The sequence below is a fragment of the Pyrgilauda ruficollis genome, unplaced genomic scaffold (assembly GCF_017590135.1).
Source record: "Pyrgilauda ruficollis isolate IOZ18807 unplaced genomic scaffold, ASM1759013v1 scaffold154, whole genome shotgun sequence".
Lineage (NCBI taxonomy): Eukaryota > Metazoa > Chordata > Aves > Passeriformes > Passeridae > Pyrgilauda > Pyrgilauda ruficollis.
This window is the reverse complement of record NW_024514099.1, coordinates 429,121-443,820: the sequence shown is the minus strand read 5'-3', so window position 1 is coordinate 443,820 and position 14,700 is coordinate 429,121. Positions and strand designations below refer to the sequence as shown.

General features: G+C 39.2%; 1 protein-coding gene across 1 annotated transcript in view; it reads left to right on the top strand.

Annotated features, from left to right (window-relative positions):
• TBC1D9 (TBC1 domain family member 9) overlaps positions 1–11,218 on the top strand; it is a 49,688-nt gene extending 38,470 nt beyond the window's left edge. Inside the window, exons 14-21 of the mRNA XM_041461802.1 lie at positions 677–775; positions 896–964; positions 2,259–2,499; positions 5,590–5,655; positions 6,913–6,999; positions 7,856–7,930; positions 8,071–8,171; positions 9,029–11,218. Coding sequence (XP_041317736.1) covers positions 677–775; positions 896–964; positions 2,259–2,499; positions 5,590–5,655; positions 6,913–6,999; positions 7,856–7,930; positions 8,071–8,171; positions 9,029–9,751 — 1,461 coding nt within the window. The 3' untranslated portion in view covers positions 9,752–11,218. The remainder of the gene's footprint in view (positions 1–676; positions 776–895; positions 965–2,258; positions 2,500–5,589; positions 5,656–6,912; positions 7,000–7,855; positions 7,931–8,070; positions 8,172–9,028) is intronic.
• Positions 11,219–14,700: the final 3,482 nt, after the last annotated feature.

Here is a 14,700-nt window from a genome sequence, read left to right as displayed (position 1 = left end):
TGGATGGCAAGAAACTTCTGCTTATAATGCTTCTACAAAAATGAATCTTAGGGATAAGGCATTCCTCTGCGTATGAAAACATGGAATATTATTCCTAATAGGTTTTCCCCCATAGTAGTATGTGCAGGAACTCCCTGACACTGTTATGTGCATTATGGAAAAAACTTCTGAAAATAAGACTTGGGTAATAAAGAGAATATTTTCATAGTGGAAATTGCATTCTTGCTACTTTGTTTCAGATCCTCAGAATGTAAGGACTGCTGTACTGTCTCAGCCATTAGAGATCCAGTTAGTTTAATATTCTCTTTTCGTTGTGATTATGAGACATTCCAGGACAAGCTGAAATATTACTCTGCAGGAGGACTTATGAAACAATCTATTCACAGAGATTTGCCAAGCAAGAAGTTTCTATGTACTGAGATTACAGTTTGAAATGAGAGAGTTAGAAATTGAATAAAGACCTTTCAAATTAAAATAAGTTATTGGGAAAAATAAAATGTAGTAATATACTCCTAAAGTCTTTGTAATTTTGTAACACATTCAAAAAATGCGTTAACAGCAGTTTCATTTGTGGTATGTCATGTAATTAAATTAATTTTTCTAATAAATTAAAGGCAAGCTGAATATTTTGAATATTAATACACAGACAATCATGTACTACTTTCTCTCTTTCAAGAAATTTGGAGGTATCCGGGCAGATTTAATTGAACAAATGAGATTCAAACAAAGACTGAAAGTCATCCAAACCCTTGAAGATACTACAAAGCGCAATGTGGTCAGTACTGAAATAACGTTCTTTGCACATAATAAGTTCAGTTAGTTTCTGAAGTTTAACTTAACTTTTCAGTGAAACATGGATTTCAAATCTGTAACTGTTAATGTTGTGTTTCAAAAGGTACGAACTATTGTGACAGAGACTTCTTTTACTATTGATGAACTGGAAGAGCTATATGCGCTTTTCAAGGTAAAGCTAAGTGAAGATAAGATCATGTGCCTCCATCATTTTTGATGGGGGACTCTGTCTTTTCTAAGCACCAAGTCAAGTCTGTCAATTATTACTGGGTATCTTGATACAAACTTGAATTAGCTGCTATATTATTGATATACAAAAAAATCCTAAACTCAATCAGTTTTTAAAACATTGGGAAGGGTTTAGTTCACTTATTGATTTGTCCATGGAAAAAAAAATATATACTGGTAAAAAAAATAAAATCATAAATTTGATAGATGCTTTTGATCAGTCATTAGAAACTAAACATATGTGTCCCTCTACCTGACCCAAGTTTTGGAATTTATCACAATTATTCTATTATGTCACACAGTTAATACTTTTGTATAGCAGTAGCTGAATTTTGCCATGGTTAATGCTTTAATGCATTAAATGGGAATTTAAGGCCACGAAGTGATGTGTCTTCATAAGTTGGTTGTAAAGAAGTACCATTAGATCCACAGACTTAAAGGTGAGCATTTAAATGTGTTAGGTTCACCTTCATGCACAATGTCTTAAATTACTTTCTTCCTCTGTTTTCTTATAACAAGAGATTTTTTCTAATATGATGAAGAATTTATATCCTGTTAATTTCCCATCTGTAACAAGAAGTCCAAGTTGTCCAAATCCTGCAGTGCCTTCTTTCAGTCTTCCATGAAATCAGTGAGACCAAGTCAGACAGTCTTCCCTGGTTAATCACTGTGCAGTGCTGGGATCTTTTTATCTAAGCTTCTGAATTGTTTTGAATTAGATTTTGGCAAAATCAACTCCAGAACCTCCACTGACTTCAGTAAGACTGAAAGAACAGTACATTATTCACTGTTTTTGAGAATGTACAAAAAATATGTCAAATAAACAGCTATTTTCATATGATTAAAGATTAAATAAAGATTTCATGAGCCTTCTGACTTGACTGCATGATGAGGGTGCAGAGGGTGACTAAGCACAACAAGCCTGTGAAGTCACAGCTCTGGCCAAAACAGGTATTTCATGTTTCATCTGCTTGAAAGGCAGAAAAAGTTTTGCTTCATCTTCTTTCTGGTTTTTTGTTTTGTTTTTTTTTTTTTTAATAGAGGGATGCTTTTTTGTGCTGGTTAGAGGAGGAACCCCTTCCAGAAGTGGAAGGGCTGGAGAAATTGAAATGCATCTGTTATCTTGCATTGTTTTAAGAATGCATGTGGAAGAGTTGTTTGGAATTGTTTTTATCATGGAGAGCAATGAATTGTTTGTAGAGGTGCTGACAATCTTATGGTGTTTACCTTCTGTTTAGGCAGAACACCTGACTAGCTGCTACTGGGGAGGAAACAGCAATGCCACGGAGCGGCACGACCCCAGCCTGCCTTACCTGGAGCAATACCGCATTGACTTCGAGCAGTTCAAGAGCATGTTTGCCCTCCTCTTTCCCTGGGCCTGTGGGACTCACTCAGATACATTGGCTGCCCGCTTGTTCAGGCTTCTGGATGAAAATGGCGATCTGCTCATCAACTTCCGTGAATTTGTCTCTGGACTAAGTAAGGAGGATCCACGGCACTTTCAAACCAACATGATAAACCAGTTTGTTTCTGTTCAGCTCATTTTATCATCCTGTGACAGTGGTTCCCTCAGATCTTAGTAGGTGAATCTACATTAGCCAGTGGTGTATCACACTGGGAAAAGGACTACACATAAACAGATCTGTTAGGATCTGAGGATTTCACCGACTACTAACTCTCAGCACAAAAACTTAACTACACAGGTGCTTAATGGTGTATTTTCCCTAGGCATAGTTAGAGTGTGAGGTACTACCTCTCTTGCTTCGGAAGTCAGTAACCAAAACTACAGAGAACAGTTTGGAGTTTGGAAGTCCCCTGAAAAGGGGAAAGTGGAGGTGCAGGTCAGAGAGGGAAGCTGAATGTTTTTAGTGTTGAAGAAGCAAGATTTCGGGACATGAAAGTCAACATTGCAAGCCCCAGGATTAACATGAGGAAACAAAGATGAGGCAGGAGCCGGCCACTCCTTTTTTAAATATAGCAGGAGTTGTTTGCTGTAAGTGACCAACATCTCACCATCTACCATGTGTCATTTCATGGCAATGTGGAATTTCCACCAGCTCTATATTTTGATTCTTTTTGAGAGTGAAAAGGTTTCCCTGTCTGGTTTTCAGCAGTTCTTTGTTAACAGTATGTTTAAGCATTAGAGCTCCAAATGCAGCCTTACATTAAAACCTCTGTACAGAAGTAGTAGCACCTGTTCTCTTGTAAGTGCAAAATAGCTGTGACAGTAAAACTGGATGCACACCTCCCCTTCACACCCCTCCAAAAATCCCAGTGCTTCCTGTGATGCAGTGATTTGTATTTGAGGTACTGTTCCAGGTAACACTCTGGGGCCTTTTCAGGACCCAGGAATTAACTGCTCTTCCAGTTTACAGGATGCTGTTAGTTACAGTCAACCAGCTATTGATTGAGACAGCAAGTTTTAGAACCAATAATGAGTAATAAGAACAAGGGCCAGTATTGAGCACTGTGAACAGAAATGAATGTAAAATGCACAAATATGGCTATAAGCCAGCATGACTGAACTAAAATCTTCAATGGGCAAAACAATAAAAAATACTCACTCTGAAATCTCATATTTTTCAGCAACTAAGCCCACTGTGGTGTAATTTGAAAACCTTCTTTTTTTTTTTCCCCCTCACTGACCCCTTTTTTAGTTGAGAAGCACATGAGTGGTAGGAAGGACAGCATAGTCAACAAAAAAACAATGGACCTGTTTGAGCATATTTCACCATGCCCCAGGACTTCTAATAATTCAATTTCTTTTTCATTGTCCCTACAACAAATAGCTCAAGAACCTCCTTCTTCAGGTGCCTCCAGGGCCTCAGCTGAGCAAAGATGGAATAATCTTGTGTATTCTTTATGTTTACTCTGTGCCCTGTTACAATAATGTAGTCCAAATATAGGAGTGGTTTGCCCAATGAGTTGTGCTGCTCAGAAGAGGTTTTCAACCTTGGTTAGGAGCTCTTCAAGTTATTCACTCTTGACAAAGCTCCCCTGCACTCCTGTAACACACTGGATTATAGCATGACAGATGTTGACTGCACATCCAAGTAAGCTACAGAGATCTCTGCATGGATTCCAAGTGGCCTTCTGCCTCCTGTCATGTTTTTGCGATACTCCCTTCTCAGGACACACACCTCCCCACTTCTCCAGTGGCTGCTGTTGACTGCAGTACTTGTCTCAGCCTCCTGTCAAAGTCAGCACCATGAAAGGTGTCTTGCAAGGAGTACTTGAGTGTAATTTTTTTTTTGGTTTGTTTTGCAAACAGGGTTTTTTCAACCACAGAATGCAGGAGGATATTCAAAATGCAGAGTTGTAACCTCACCACTTCTCCAAGCCTTTCAGAGGCAGGATCACCTCCCTTGACCTGCTGGCAATGCTCTTCCTAATTTTGAGCAAAAAGGAAAAGGGAGGCATTAAGAGGAAGGAGAAGTGTGCATCAGGAGGCACATACAGATTTATCTCAAATTGTAGCTGTGGAGCTTTTTCAGTTCTCTTCAAGTCTGAGAACAGAGAGAGCAACAAGACTACATGTCACCCTGTGCCCTGAATCCTATTTTGCAGTTCCCTGTTGATGAAGGAAGCAGAAGTGCAGCCCATTCTGTCCTTTGGTTATGTCATGTTGCTTTTACCAGAAGAGAATGCATGGTGTGATACACCAGATGGGAACATAACAAGGTTTTGTGCTTAAAAAGGACCATGTTGAAAGCAAAATGGCTAATGTAGATGTGCTTAACTTTTTTTTGGCCTAACATCTGTATTTATTGGACTGTTAAGCTTTACAGGAGACTGTGATTGTTAGTAGTTGCCACACCACGCTGTAGTTTGCATAGCAGAGGTACGCTGACACGGTCACCTCTAAGGTAAAATAAATCTCTGCACAATCAAATTAATTAATTTATTTATGGATGACATGTCACAACAAGTGAGATTTATGAAAAAGTCTGATTGTCGGTTATTTGATTACTTTAAAATTAACTACTGTCCATTTAATTAATTGGAAGGAGGGGCTTCAATACAGGTAATTGGATTTCATACAGGTAATTCTAGTGTAGTCCAGAAACAAATAGAGGTTGATGTGGAAAAATCCCTAGAAAGTATTGCCTGAACATCAGTTTAGCCCATGGCTAAGCTAATATAAATGCTGTTTATTTGAATTTATATATATATATATATATATATTTTTTTTAATATTTTACTGCTCTGAGACATGTGATGTTGGTATTAGATCCTCAGATCAGAAAGTTTGAAGTCCACACAAAAAAGGTCTTGTTAAGTTCCAGCTGGAGGCCTTTCTGAGTGATAATGCCAAAACCATAGACAGTTCTATGAAATAGGCATTTAAGAAAGGACCCAAGATTGAAGTACAAAATTCAGGGTAGATTTGTCTGTGTTCTCTTACTGTTTTTACTGTATGATCTTAGAAGTTGAGTGACTGCCTCATGATCTTGAGCTTTAAAGGGGTCCAGTACTTCCCAGAGTGAATGTAGAACTGTTACTGTGGCAATAACAAATAAAATGGCACGGAATGCTGACTAGTAATGTACTGCATGTAATGTTGTTTAGGTGCAGCATGCCATGGAGATCTTACAGAGAAGCTGAAGCTACTGTATAAAATGCATGTTTTGCCTGGTAAGTTAATGATGTTAAAATAGCTCTTGTTTTGCTGAGAACAGGAATTTGGAGCAGAGTTGTTTTGACTGGCTTTCCCAATTAAAAATTAATTTGTGGGAATATAGCTGTTTATGCAGCAGTAAAATAAGAAAGCTTTCACTCTAACCAGACAGATTTGGAAGGTCTGAAAGCACCCTCACAGCCCTCAATTGCTCCCTCCACATATAAATGTTTCTTGCCTGTTACAGCTGGGGTTGGTGATATCCTCCAGGCACAAATCCAGTGTTCTTCAACATATGTTACCATGATGCACTCTATTTAAGAGTTTCAAAATTAAGCTAGTTTGAAATGTTCCTGCATGTCCTGGTTCCACATTTCTGTCCCCAGGCTTTCTTCTTGGTTTCCCCTCTGGACCGACACAAATGTTTGTAGAGGGAAGCTCCAGATTGTTTCTTAGATGTGTTTTCCAGGGAGCTGTACAAACCTGGACTCAGCTAAGAAAGAGAAGCAGTTCAGGGTGGAGAGGGGATGAAAACACCTTAGAACAGTTCTGAAAATTCTGTACTGGAACTGTGTCCTCTCTGGCTTGTCATGTGCATGCCATAAAGAACCTACTGCTGTCCTTACTGAACATGCACTTTAAGAACATTGCTACTGCTTGGGTAGTTTAACTCTTGTGCACATGTATATGCTGTGGTAAACGTATCTAAAAACTTTGAGAGGACATTCATCTTTGTATGCTTTGAACGTGGCTGATTGCTCCCAGGTGGTTTTGCTTGGAGGTAGGCCTGAGGGATTCAGTAATTTAAATGGGAAAAAATACTTCAAATACTTTCTAAAAATACTTAAAATATAAAAAGAAATTGAACTATTACAAAAAATACCTGTTTTTAAGAATGCAGCTTCTCATATTTGAGGACTGGCAAGCTCATTCCAAATGATGACAGATTGTTTCCAGGTAGGAAAGAGAGCAAACCCTGCTTAGGACACACTGAGCTGTACAGAAGAAAGTAATGGAAGCAGGCATGAGAAGATGGGTAAGCCAGCCTCTGGAAGCAAACAGCTCCTTGTGAGACAGTATTGGATGTTGGGAATGAGACAATTCAGTTCCAGTTGTTCATCTCCTATGAGTTAAAATGAGATGATTCCTAGCCCATCACACCCTCATACTTTTACTTTTAGAAACTGACATTCTAAATGTATTAATGGAAATACCTTTCAGTTTTTAATTAAAGGGTGAAATTTTTAATGAAAGAATCTTACTGTGTTGCTTAGATCCATCCCCTGAGCAAGAAGAGCCAGACTCTGCTTTTGAAGCTACTCAGTACTTTTTTGAGGACATCACACCAGACTGTACACATGGTAGGCATCTTTTGTCTCGGGTATGAAAAGATGAGGTGATGCATTTCAATCAACATGTCTTTTTAGGGAGCTATGTTTTAATTGGATTAAACTTTGTTAGCAAAGTATTCTCTGTAAAAAGTAGTGTGAAGCATTTGTATACGTGTTGATACCTTGAGAGGTGCAGGCATGTGCACACTCAGAGTCCCCCTGAATTGCACATTGCAGAAGTATTTGCAGAATAATGCCGTAAGTGTGTTGTAGTAGAACTAATTCTGTGGAGAATAAGAATAAATAGATTGGCTCGCAAGATGTAGTTGGATCAGGACTTAAAACAGAGCAAAAGATACATCAAAATGTAGTTCAGCAGTTTGAAATCTTATGTGCCCTTTCTTGTGATACTTTCTCTTTCTTGTGATACTTGATGTGAAGTTTCTTTTTGATTCAAAAAAAAATATAACCCATCCTTCAGTTTATAAGTGGGAGGAAAGTTGTTTGAAAATATAGGTAGGAGTTAATAGTCTAGAAATGGCAATTTCAGTTCCTGAGAGGCAAAAGAGGATGCACTAGCATAATCACCAAACATGTATCATGCTAGGAGGTGTGTTGTGTTTGCACAGGTTAATCATTGTACTATGTGGACAAAACCTAAGGTTGTCCCAGCCTAACAGTGATATTATAAATTAAATGGAATTTGTTGGCAGGCTTAAGGGTTAGCAGAAACCATAATTTATTCCTGTAATTTTTACTCTGCTTTTTTTTGCAGAGTTTGTAAATATTTGTAAACATTTTGTTATTTTGCACTGTATGCATGAAAACAATGTCTGTATCTAAACCCACACTGATCTCTCTCTCCCCCTGCCCCTCCACTCCCTAGTTGTTGGCCTAGAGAGCAGGAGCAAACATGGAGTAGATGATGGGTTTGTTACAGTGAGTCTGAAAACAGACAAAGGTATGCTTGGTGTCTCCTTGTGAGTTACATCTTTCATTTCATGTATAGATGCTCCTTTTGAAAATGGGGAATAAAGGTAATAATTTGAGGTTTCTTCATGGACTTTTTCCTCCCATCTCTGGGTAATTTGTTGGCAATAGGCAAGAGGAGCTCACAAGAGAATCGAAATTACCTGAGAATGTGGAGCCAAGAGAATAAATCCAAAGCAAAAAACACAAAGGACTTACCCAAGCTGAATCAGGTACTTCTGCTGCCACTTACTTTTCATTAAATTTAAACTTTTTTCATATATCTATAAATATTCAATTTATTAACACTGAAGAAAGGTGTTATTTTGAGCAGATACTTTTTTACCAGATTAGCAGTCAGCTGATTGCAGAAGTTTGTTGTTTACAAAATACTTTAACTGGCATTCAGCTCCCAAAGCATCCCAAAAATGAGATCCACACATACAGGAATGGTAAAACATTATTTTGATCTCTAGACAAAGGATGTGACACTGAATATCACCAGCCACCTCTTAATGTCTAATAAGCATAACCTGAAAATAGTATTTTATGTTTTGTACTGATGGTCTCATTCCCCTCAGATCCACAACTGCTGAGGAGATCTATTGGGATAGCTGTTTCCTCCAGAGCATGTAGGGAAGGTTTATTTCCTGTAGAGCACTGATTCTTACTTAAGAAGATTTGTCCTGAGCAAATCTTCCCATCTAATTTATCAGTTTTGAATTTCAAAAGACTTGTATCCAACCAAGTTAGTCCTCTCAGCTAAGGAGTGTTGCATGTCTTCATTTTTCATTACTTCTCATCAGTTTTAGCAAACCCTTATACTTAGCATCGTTCCTACAAGAAAATCCACCAGAATTAATGCAAAGTGTCTCACTGCTCACCCTCCGTTGCCCTCCTGTGGCTGCAGAGAAATGTATTTGTGATATGTTGGACAAAATATCCAATAATTTATTCTAAATACCTTTGAGAGATGCAACATATCTGACTGCCCAGTCATAGAAAATGCTTCCTAGACTGCACCTCGATTATTTCAAATTTCACTTTAGTCACATAAACTCTTTTTAATGTTCCTTCCCCCTGTGTTTAGGGGCAGTTCATTGAGCTGTGCAAGACAATGTACAACATGTTCAGTGAAGACCCCAATGAGCAAGATCTGTACCATGCTACTGCTGCCGTGACAAGCTTGCTGCTGGAGATCGGGGAGGTTGGGAAGCTCTTCAGCATGCAGCCTCCCAGTGACACAGACAGCAGTAACAATTGCAACAAAGCCATTCAGAGAGAGCTGTTCCTGAAGAAGGAGCACCATCAGTACCCCCTGGAACAGCACAAGGCATTCCGGGGCAGCCTCGTGGCCAGTGAGGAGGAGGCCGCTGGCACCAACAGTGCCCTGGGCATGCAGATGGAAGACATTAAGCTGGAAGACTCTTCTCCCAGGGACAATGGAGCCTGTTCTTCCATGCTCATTTCTGATGACGACACGAAAGACGACAGTTCCATGTCCTCCTACTCGGTGCTGAGTGCAGGCTCGCACGAGGAGGAGAAGCTGCACTGCGAGGACATTGGGGAAGACACAGTTCTGGTGCGGAGCAACCACACCCCTGCTCTCTGCAGGAGCACGAGCATTGACAGGGACTGGGCCATCACCTTTGAACAATTTTTAGCCTCCCTTTTGACTGAGCCAGCGCTGGTCAGGTACTTTGACAAGCCTGTGTCCATGATGGCTAGGATTATTAATGCTAAAAACATCAGGATGAGGGGTAAACCAATAACCTCGGCCAGTGACTATGAAATCTCTACTATGTCGGGATAAATGGCAATCGGGTTTTTTATTTAATTTTTTCTTTTTATTCTCTATTTATTAGTACCTGGCAGAGGCCCTGGTATTTTCAAAACATAGTTGTTTTCACTAATGTGAAAATGTTGGGGTGCAAACATAACTATCTTCAAGTATGATCACTCTTTCTGTGGGAAATGTTACACATGCAAATTTTATTCAAAATACAGAAAAAAAAATGCTTGTCAGTGAAGTGTGTGTATTATTAATACTGCTGTCAGTGTATAATGGTAAAGATTAGTTATTAATTTCTAAATGTAAACTTAATGCCAATATTTATGAGAATTTTTAAAATAGACATATATAGAGATCTGATGCTTGGGGGAAAAAAAAAAAAGACAAAATGGGAAGAACCTAAAATTTAAAGGGACACTGTCAACCTGAAAAGGACCTCGGATGAAAATAAGTTCCAGGCAACATCCTTGAAGCATAATTTTATTTAGTATAATTTTTTTCCAAAGAGGCTTTGAACATATGCTTTGATTTTACTTTTCTCGAATGTATGAAAGACCACTCCTAACTTCTCTGCCTGAGATTGGTATGCTCAAGTGAAAGTGAGGAGTCCATCCCAGCCTAGCTGCCACACAGGCAAATGTGGATAAATGTGATGGTTTCTGCCCGTTTGCCTTTCCCTGGGTTCAGCAGAGAGAAAACCCTTTCCCAGTTGGGGCCACCAAAGAAAGATCTCCAGCATGACCCTGCCCAGGGCTGGATTCCTAACCAGTGGACTTGGAAGCTTTGCTGGTGTTTTCCAAAGACAGTGTATGCAGGTCCCAGAACAGATTGGTAGAGTCTCTTCAAAATTTGAAGTCTGTTTTTAAAAGCTTAGGAAAAAAGTATATATATCTGCTTCTAAGGCTGGATCTACAGCAAATATAGCTTAGTTCTTTCAACTAACCTTTACCACCAACCTATTATATCCTTGTTAGATTAAGAAAATAAAAGTCTGTATTGCATAAGTCTTTATTTACTACAGTGTAAAGCAGCAGTAGTGAAAAAAAATCTGGAAAATAATGTAACTGAATGTTTAAATCTTACTGAGAACACTGTCACTTTATATGAAATGAATAGTATCCTGTATTGACTTACTGAATAATAGCGTTAAAATGAGAACTGGAGCACCTGCACTTTGAATCCTTGCTTTTTTTATACAGGTATTTGGGATTTTTTTTTTTTTTTTTAGGTTTTGTTAGCTGTGTTTTAATTCATATTTGTTTGTTTCAGGATCATGCCTACATGCCTAATCTTTATTTGCTGTTTTGAGAATATTTTCTGTAGAATACTGTTGATTTTTATACTCCTGTATAATACTGCATCCACGTAACTTGCAGATTTTTTTAGCACAAGCTATGTTTAATTCTTTTGTTTTAAAAGAATGCTTTTGAACTGTCAGATTAAGTGGTTTTTAACCACAAATAGGTAATGTGAACAAATAAAAGTACACTCTGCACAGATTTGATTTTTAACTATTAAAGTCATGCTAACAGGGAAAATGAGGTGGTTGTGCTTTATTACACAGACAAATGTTAGTATGTCTACTGGTAACAGTATGAAAAAGCACTGTAGCCTTTCTGCTATGACTGTGGATGGGTTTACACATGTATCAAATAATGATATTAATTTGAAGCTATAATCACCATTTTGAATGCTACTACTTTGTTTTAATTTAAGATGCCAAGGCCAGAGTGGGGGCTTTATTACAATGTCTGGCAGCTGAATAAGCTGTCATGGAAGTCTTCAGCACTAAGAATTAACATCCTTAAGTGGACTACTGACCTTTTTAAGTTTGCAGATCCCTAAAATATTTCTCTTTTAAGGTGTCTGAAGTAAATTTAAGCCTATCAGCAAGTTACACACACCCCTAGGGACACACAGGACACAGCTCCAAAACATTTTTCTTTTAAGAGCTTGTCAGCTTTGTTCCCACCCCACCCACACAGTAGAGGATGCAGTAGTTGACAAGAATTATTTTGCTGTTCAGGCTCCTGTAACAAGAAGAGGCATCCACAAGTGGATCTGTGGTGTAACATGAGCCAGTTTACAAGGCTACTTTTTTTTTGTTTTGCTCCAGTAGCCTTGTCCTCTTTAAGAATGGCATTGCTATAGGTAGCAGCCAGGTGAGCTGATCTTTTCCAAGTTTGTTTGGATGAGGCTGCCCACTTGATCAGGACCACCTGGAAGTTGGTTATTTGATGACAAGATCTGCTGTGCCCTGTTCTTTACTAGCAGTGTGGGAGCTGGTGAACAGAAAGCTACACAAGAATTCAGCTGACCAGCATACAATGGAGTGAAACTTTTGCGAATATGTAAGTATTTTTAAAGGCTTACTGTATGTGCAGGTGTGCTACTCAGTGAAGCTGAGCAGAAGAGTACCTATGTCTTGTTCTTTTTGTGCTTGGAGATGCAATCTATTTATTCTGTGAATTGTAGATTTCAGTTTGGGCTGCTATTTTAGAGCTTTTTTGTAGGCTATTTTATATAGAACTTGCACTACTTAAACCAAAACAACAAACAAACAAACAAACAAAAAAAAAACAAAAAAAAAAAAAAAAACCCCAAAAAAAAAACCAAAAAAAAAAAAAAAACCCCAAAAAAAAAACCAAAAAAAAAAAAAAAAACCCAACAAAAAAACCCAAAAAAAAAAAAAAACCCCAAACTTGAGAAGAATATTTCTTTATGGCTGGCTTTCAGCTTAGTCAGAAGCTGTTAACACCTGGAAGTTCTGTGGTATTTACCTCCTTCATTGTAGCATCCTGCAATCTTGCAGCTCCTGAGTTCTAGGTGTTAGAGATGAGGGTTGAGACCTGCATATGTTTTTGTTATATGAGTTGTGTTACACAGATAAGATGCTCATTATGTGATGTATTAAACCTACTGGAAAATTACATCAAAACTTGCAAAGAGAGAAGCACTTTGTAAGTTCTTACACAATGATTCTGGAGCTTCTGTTAGAGTAGAAGTCAGGTATTGTGTCATAAATTCAGATGGTGGAGGCTGGTGTAGGATATATAGTGTGGAATATAAGGAACTGTGGGAGAAAACAGGAGCAGCTTGAAAGCAGCTGGTCTGGCAAAGATGGTGCTTTTGCTTGGAAGGCTATGCAGCCAGGTCTAGTACCTCCTAGTCCTAGGTGGTCCTAGGTACTCCAGAAGCTTCTGGAGGAGGGCCTGTCAGAGGGTCTTCATTACTAACCTTTAATTTTGCAGCATCAGAAAGGAACTGTGGTAACTGGGTTTGTCAGCAGTAGCTGCCATATAGTAACTGACAAAAATAAACATCGGGAGGAGTTTTAATTCCATCAGAATACTTACAGCAACACAACAAAGCTCCTGCATAAACACTAAATCTACAGCTTGTTTGAATGCGGAAGCAGTAGGTCAGAGAAGGCTGTCCAAGTGTATTAAAGGAAGGGAGAACAGCTTGACCTGTTGCATGTGCCCTGGTGAATCCCAGTGCTGCTGCTCTGCAAACTTCTGGCATCCCTGAAGTGCCCAGTCTGTTCCAGTTCTTGGTAATCCAGGAACAAGTGATGCTGTAGCTAGAAGATGCCTTTTATCAGAAATTAGGTATTAACAGTAAAATGTAGTTTATGTGTTGTACCCATTTTGGTAAGAAACATGGACTAGTTGGGCATAGAGCAAAACAAATGAGAAAATACTGTGGAATGGTATATGAGTTGGTGGGTCAGCTTAGCCTTTGGCAGAGCGTGCCATGGTACTTGGCTTGGTTAGATTCTGAGGTTCCAGTGTCCCTTCAAATCCTGGTGTCAGCTCCTGGTGCTGAGGGAAAAGACTGGTCTGTGACTAGAGCTCACCAGTTTAGCTGAGCAGGAGTGTTATGGTGAGACTGAAAGTGAAGCTGTTGTATCTATTACTGAGCTTTATCCTCTCGTTGGAAAAAACATTCCTATGCTATTTCTGTTTCAACTAGAAGATAGCCTTGAGTCAAGTGTTACGTACTTCAAGCTGCAATTGTGACTTTTAACATTATGGTTTAACTCCAGGCAGCCACCAAGCCCCAGGCACCCACTCTCTCCCTCCCCCACCAGCGGGATCAGAGAGTGAATTGGAAGGGTAAAAGCTGGAAAACTCATGAGATGAAGACAGTTTAACAGGGAAAGGAGAAGCCACACACACAAGCAAAGCAAAGCAAGGAATGAATTCCCTGCTTTCCCATGGGCAGGAAGCTGTCAGCCATCTCCAGGAGAGCAGGGCCCCATCACATGTAACTTGCAAAGACAAACACCATCATTCATGCACCCCCTTTCCTTCTTCCCCCTTATGTACTGAGCATGATGCCACATGATCTAGAATATCCCTTTGGTCAGTTGGGATCACCTGTCTGGGCTGTGTCTCCTCCCACCCTCCCAGGCACCCCCCAGCTTCCTCCAGTGGGGCTCCACAAAAAGCAGAAAAGATCTTGGCTCTATGGGAGCCCTGTTCAGCAATAATGAAAACATCTCTGTATTATCTGTAGCCTATGTAGAGTACAAATCCAAAACACAACCCCATAGCAGCCTCTGGAAAGAAAATTAAATCTACCCCAGCCAAAACTGACACAATTTAAAATGTTGATTTATTTGATCGCAAAGCCAGAAATTGGCCTGACAGCAAATAATAACAAAAATGAGGCAGTGAACATTTCACTGGAAAATGGTTAATAATAGAAAATTGCAACATGTGCTGATAGCAGCAGCATCACTGTGCAAGAGTGGCTTACAGCTGGGAATACCAGCTGTGAAATACAGCTTAGTCAGTCTTAAGAGCAGTGCAAGATGTTCCTGATAGATGGTCACTTCAGAAGACAATTAAGATTTGGTTCTTCTCTTTCCTGTGGTACTCAAGATCTTAGTTTAAATTTCCTGAATAGCTGCCTGCTTGTCCTATTTTCTAAAATAACACATTTGCATAACTGATCAACCTGAC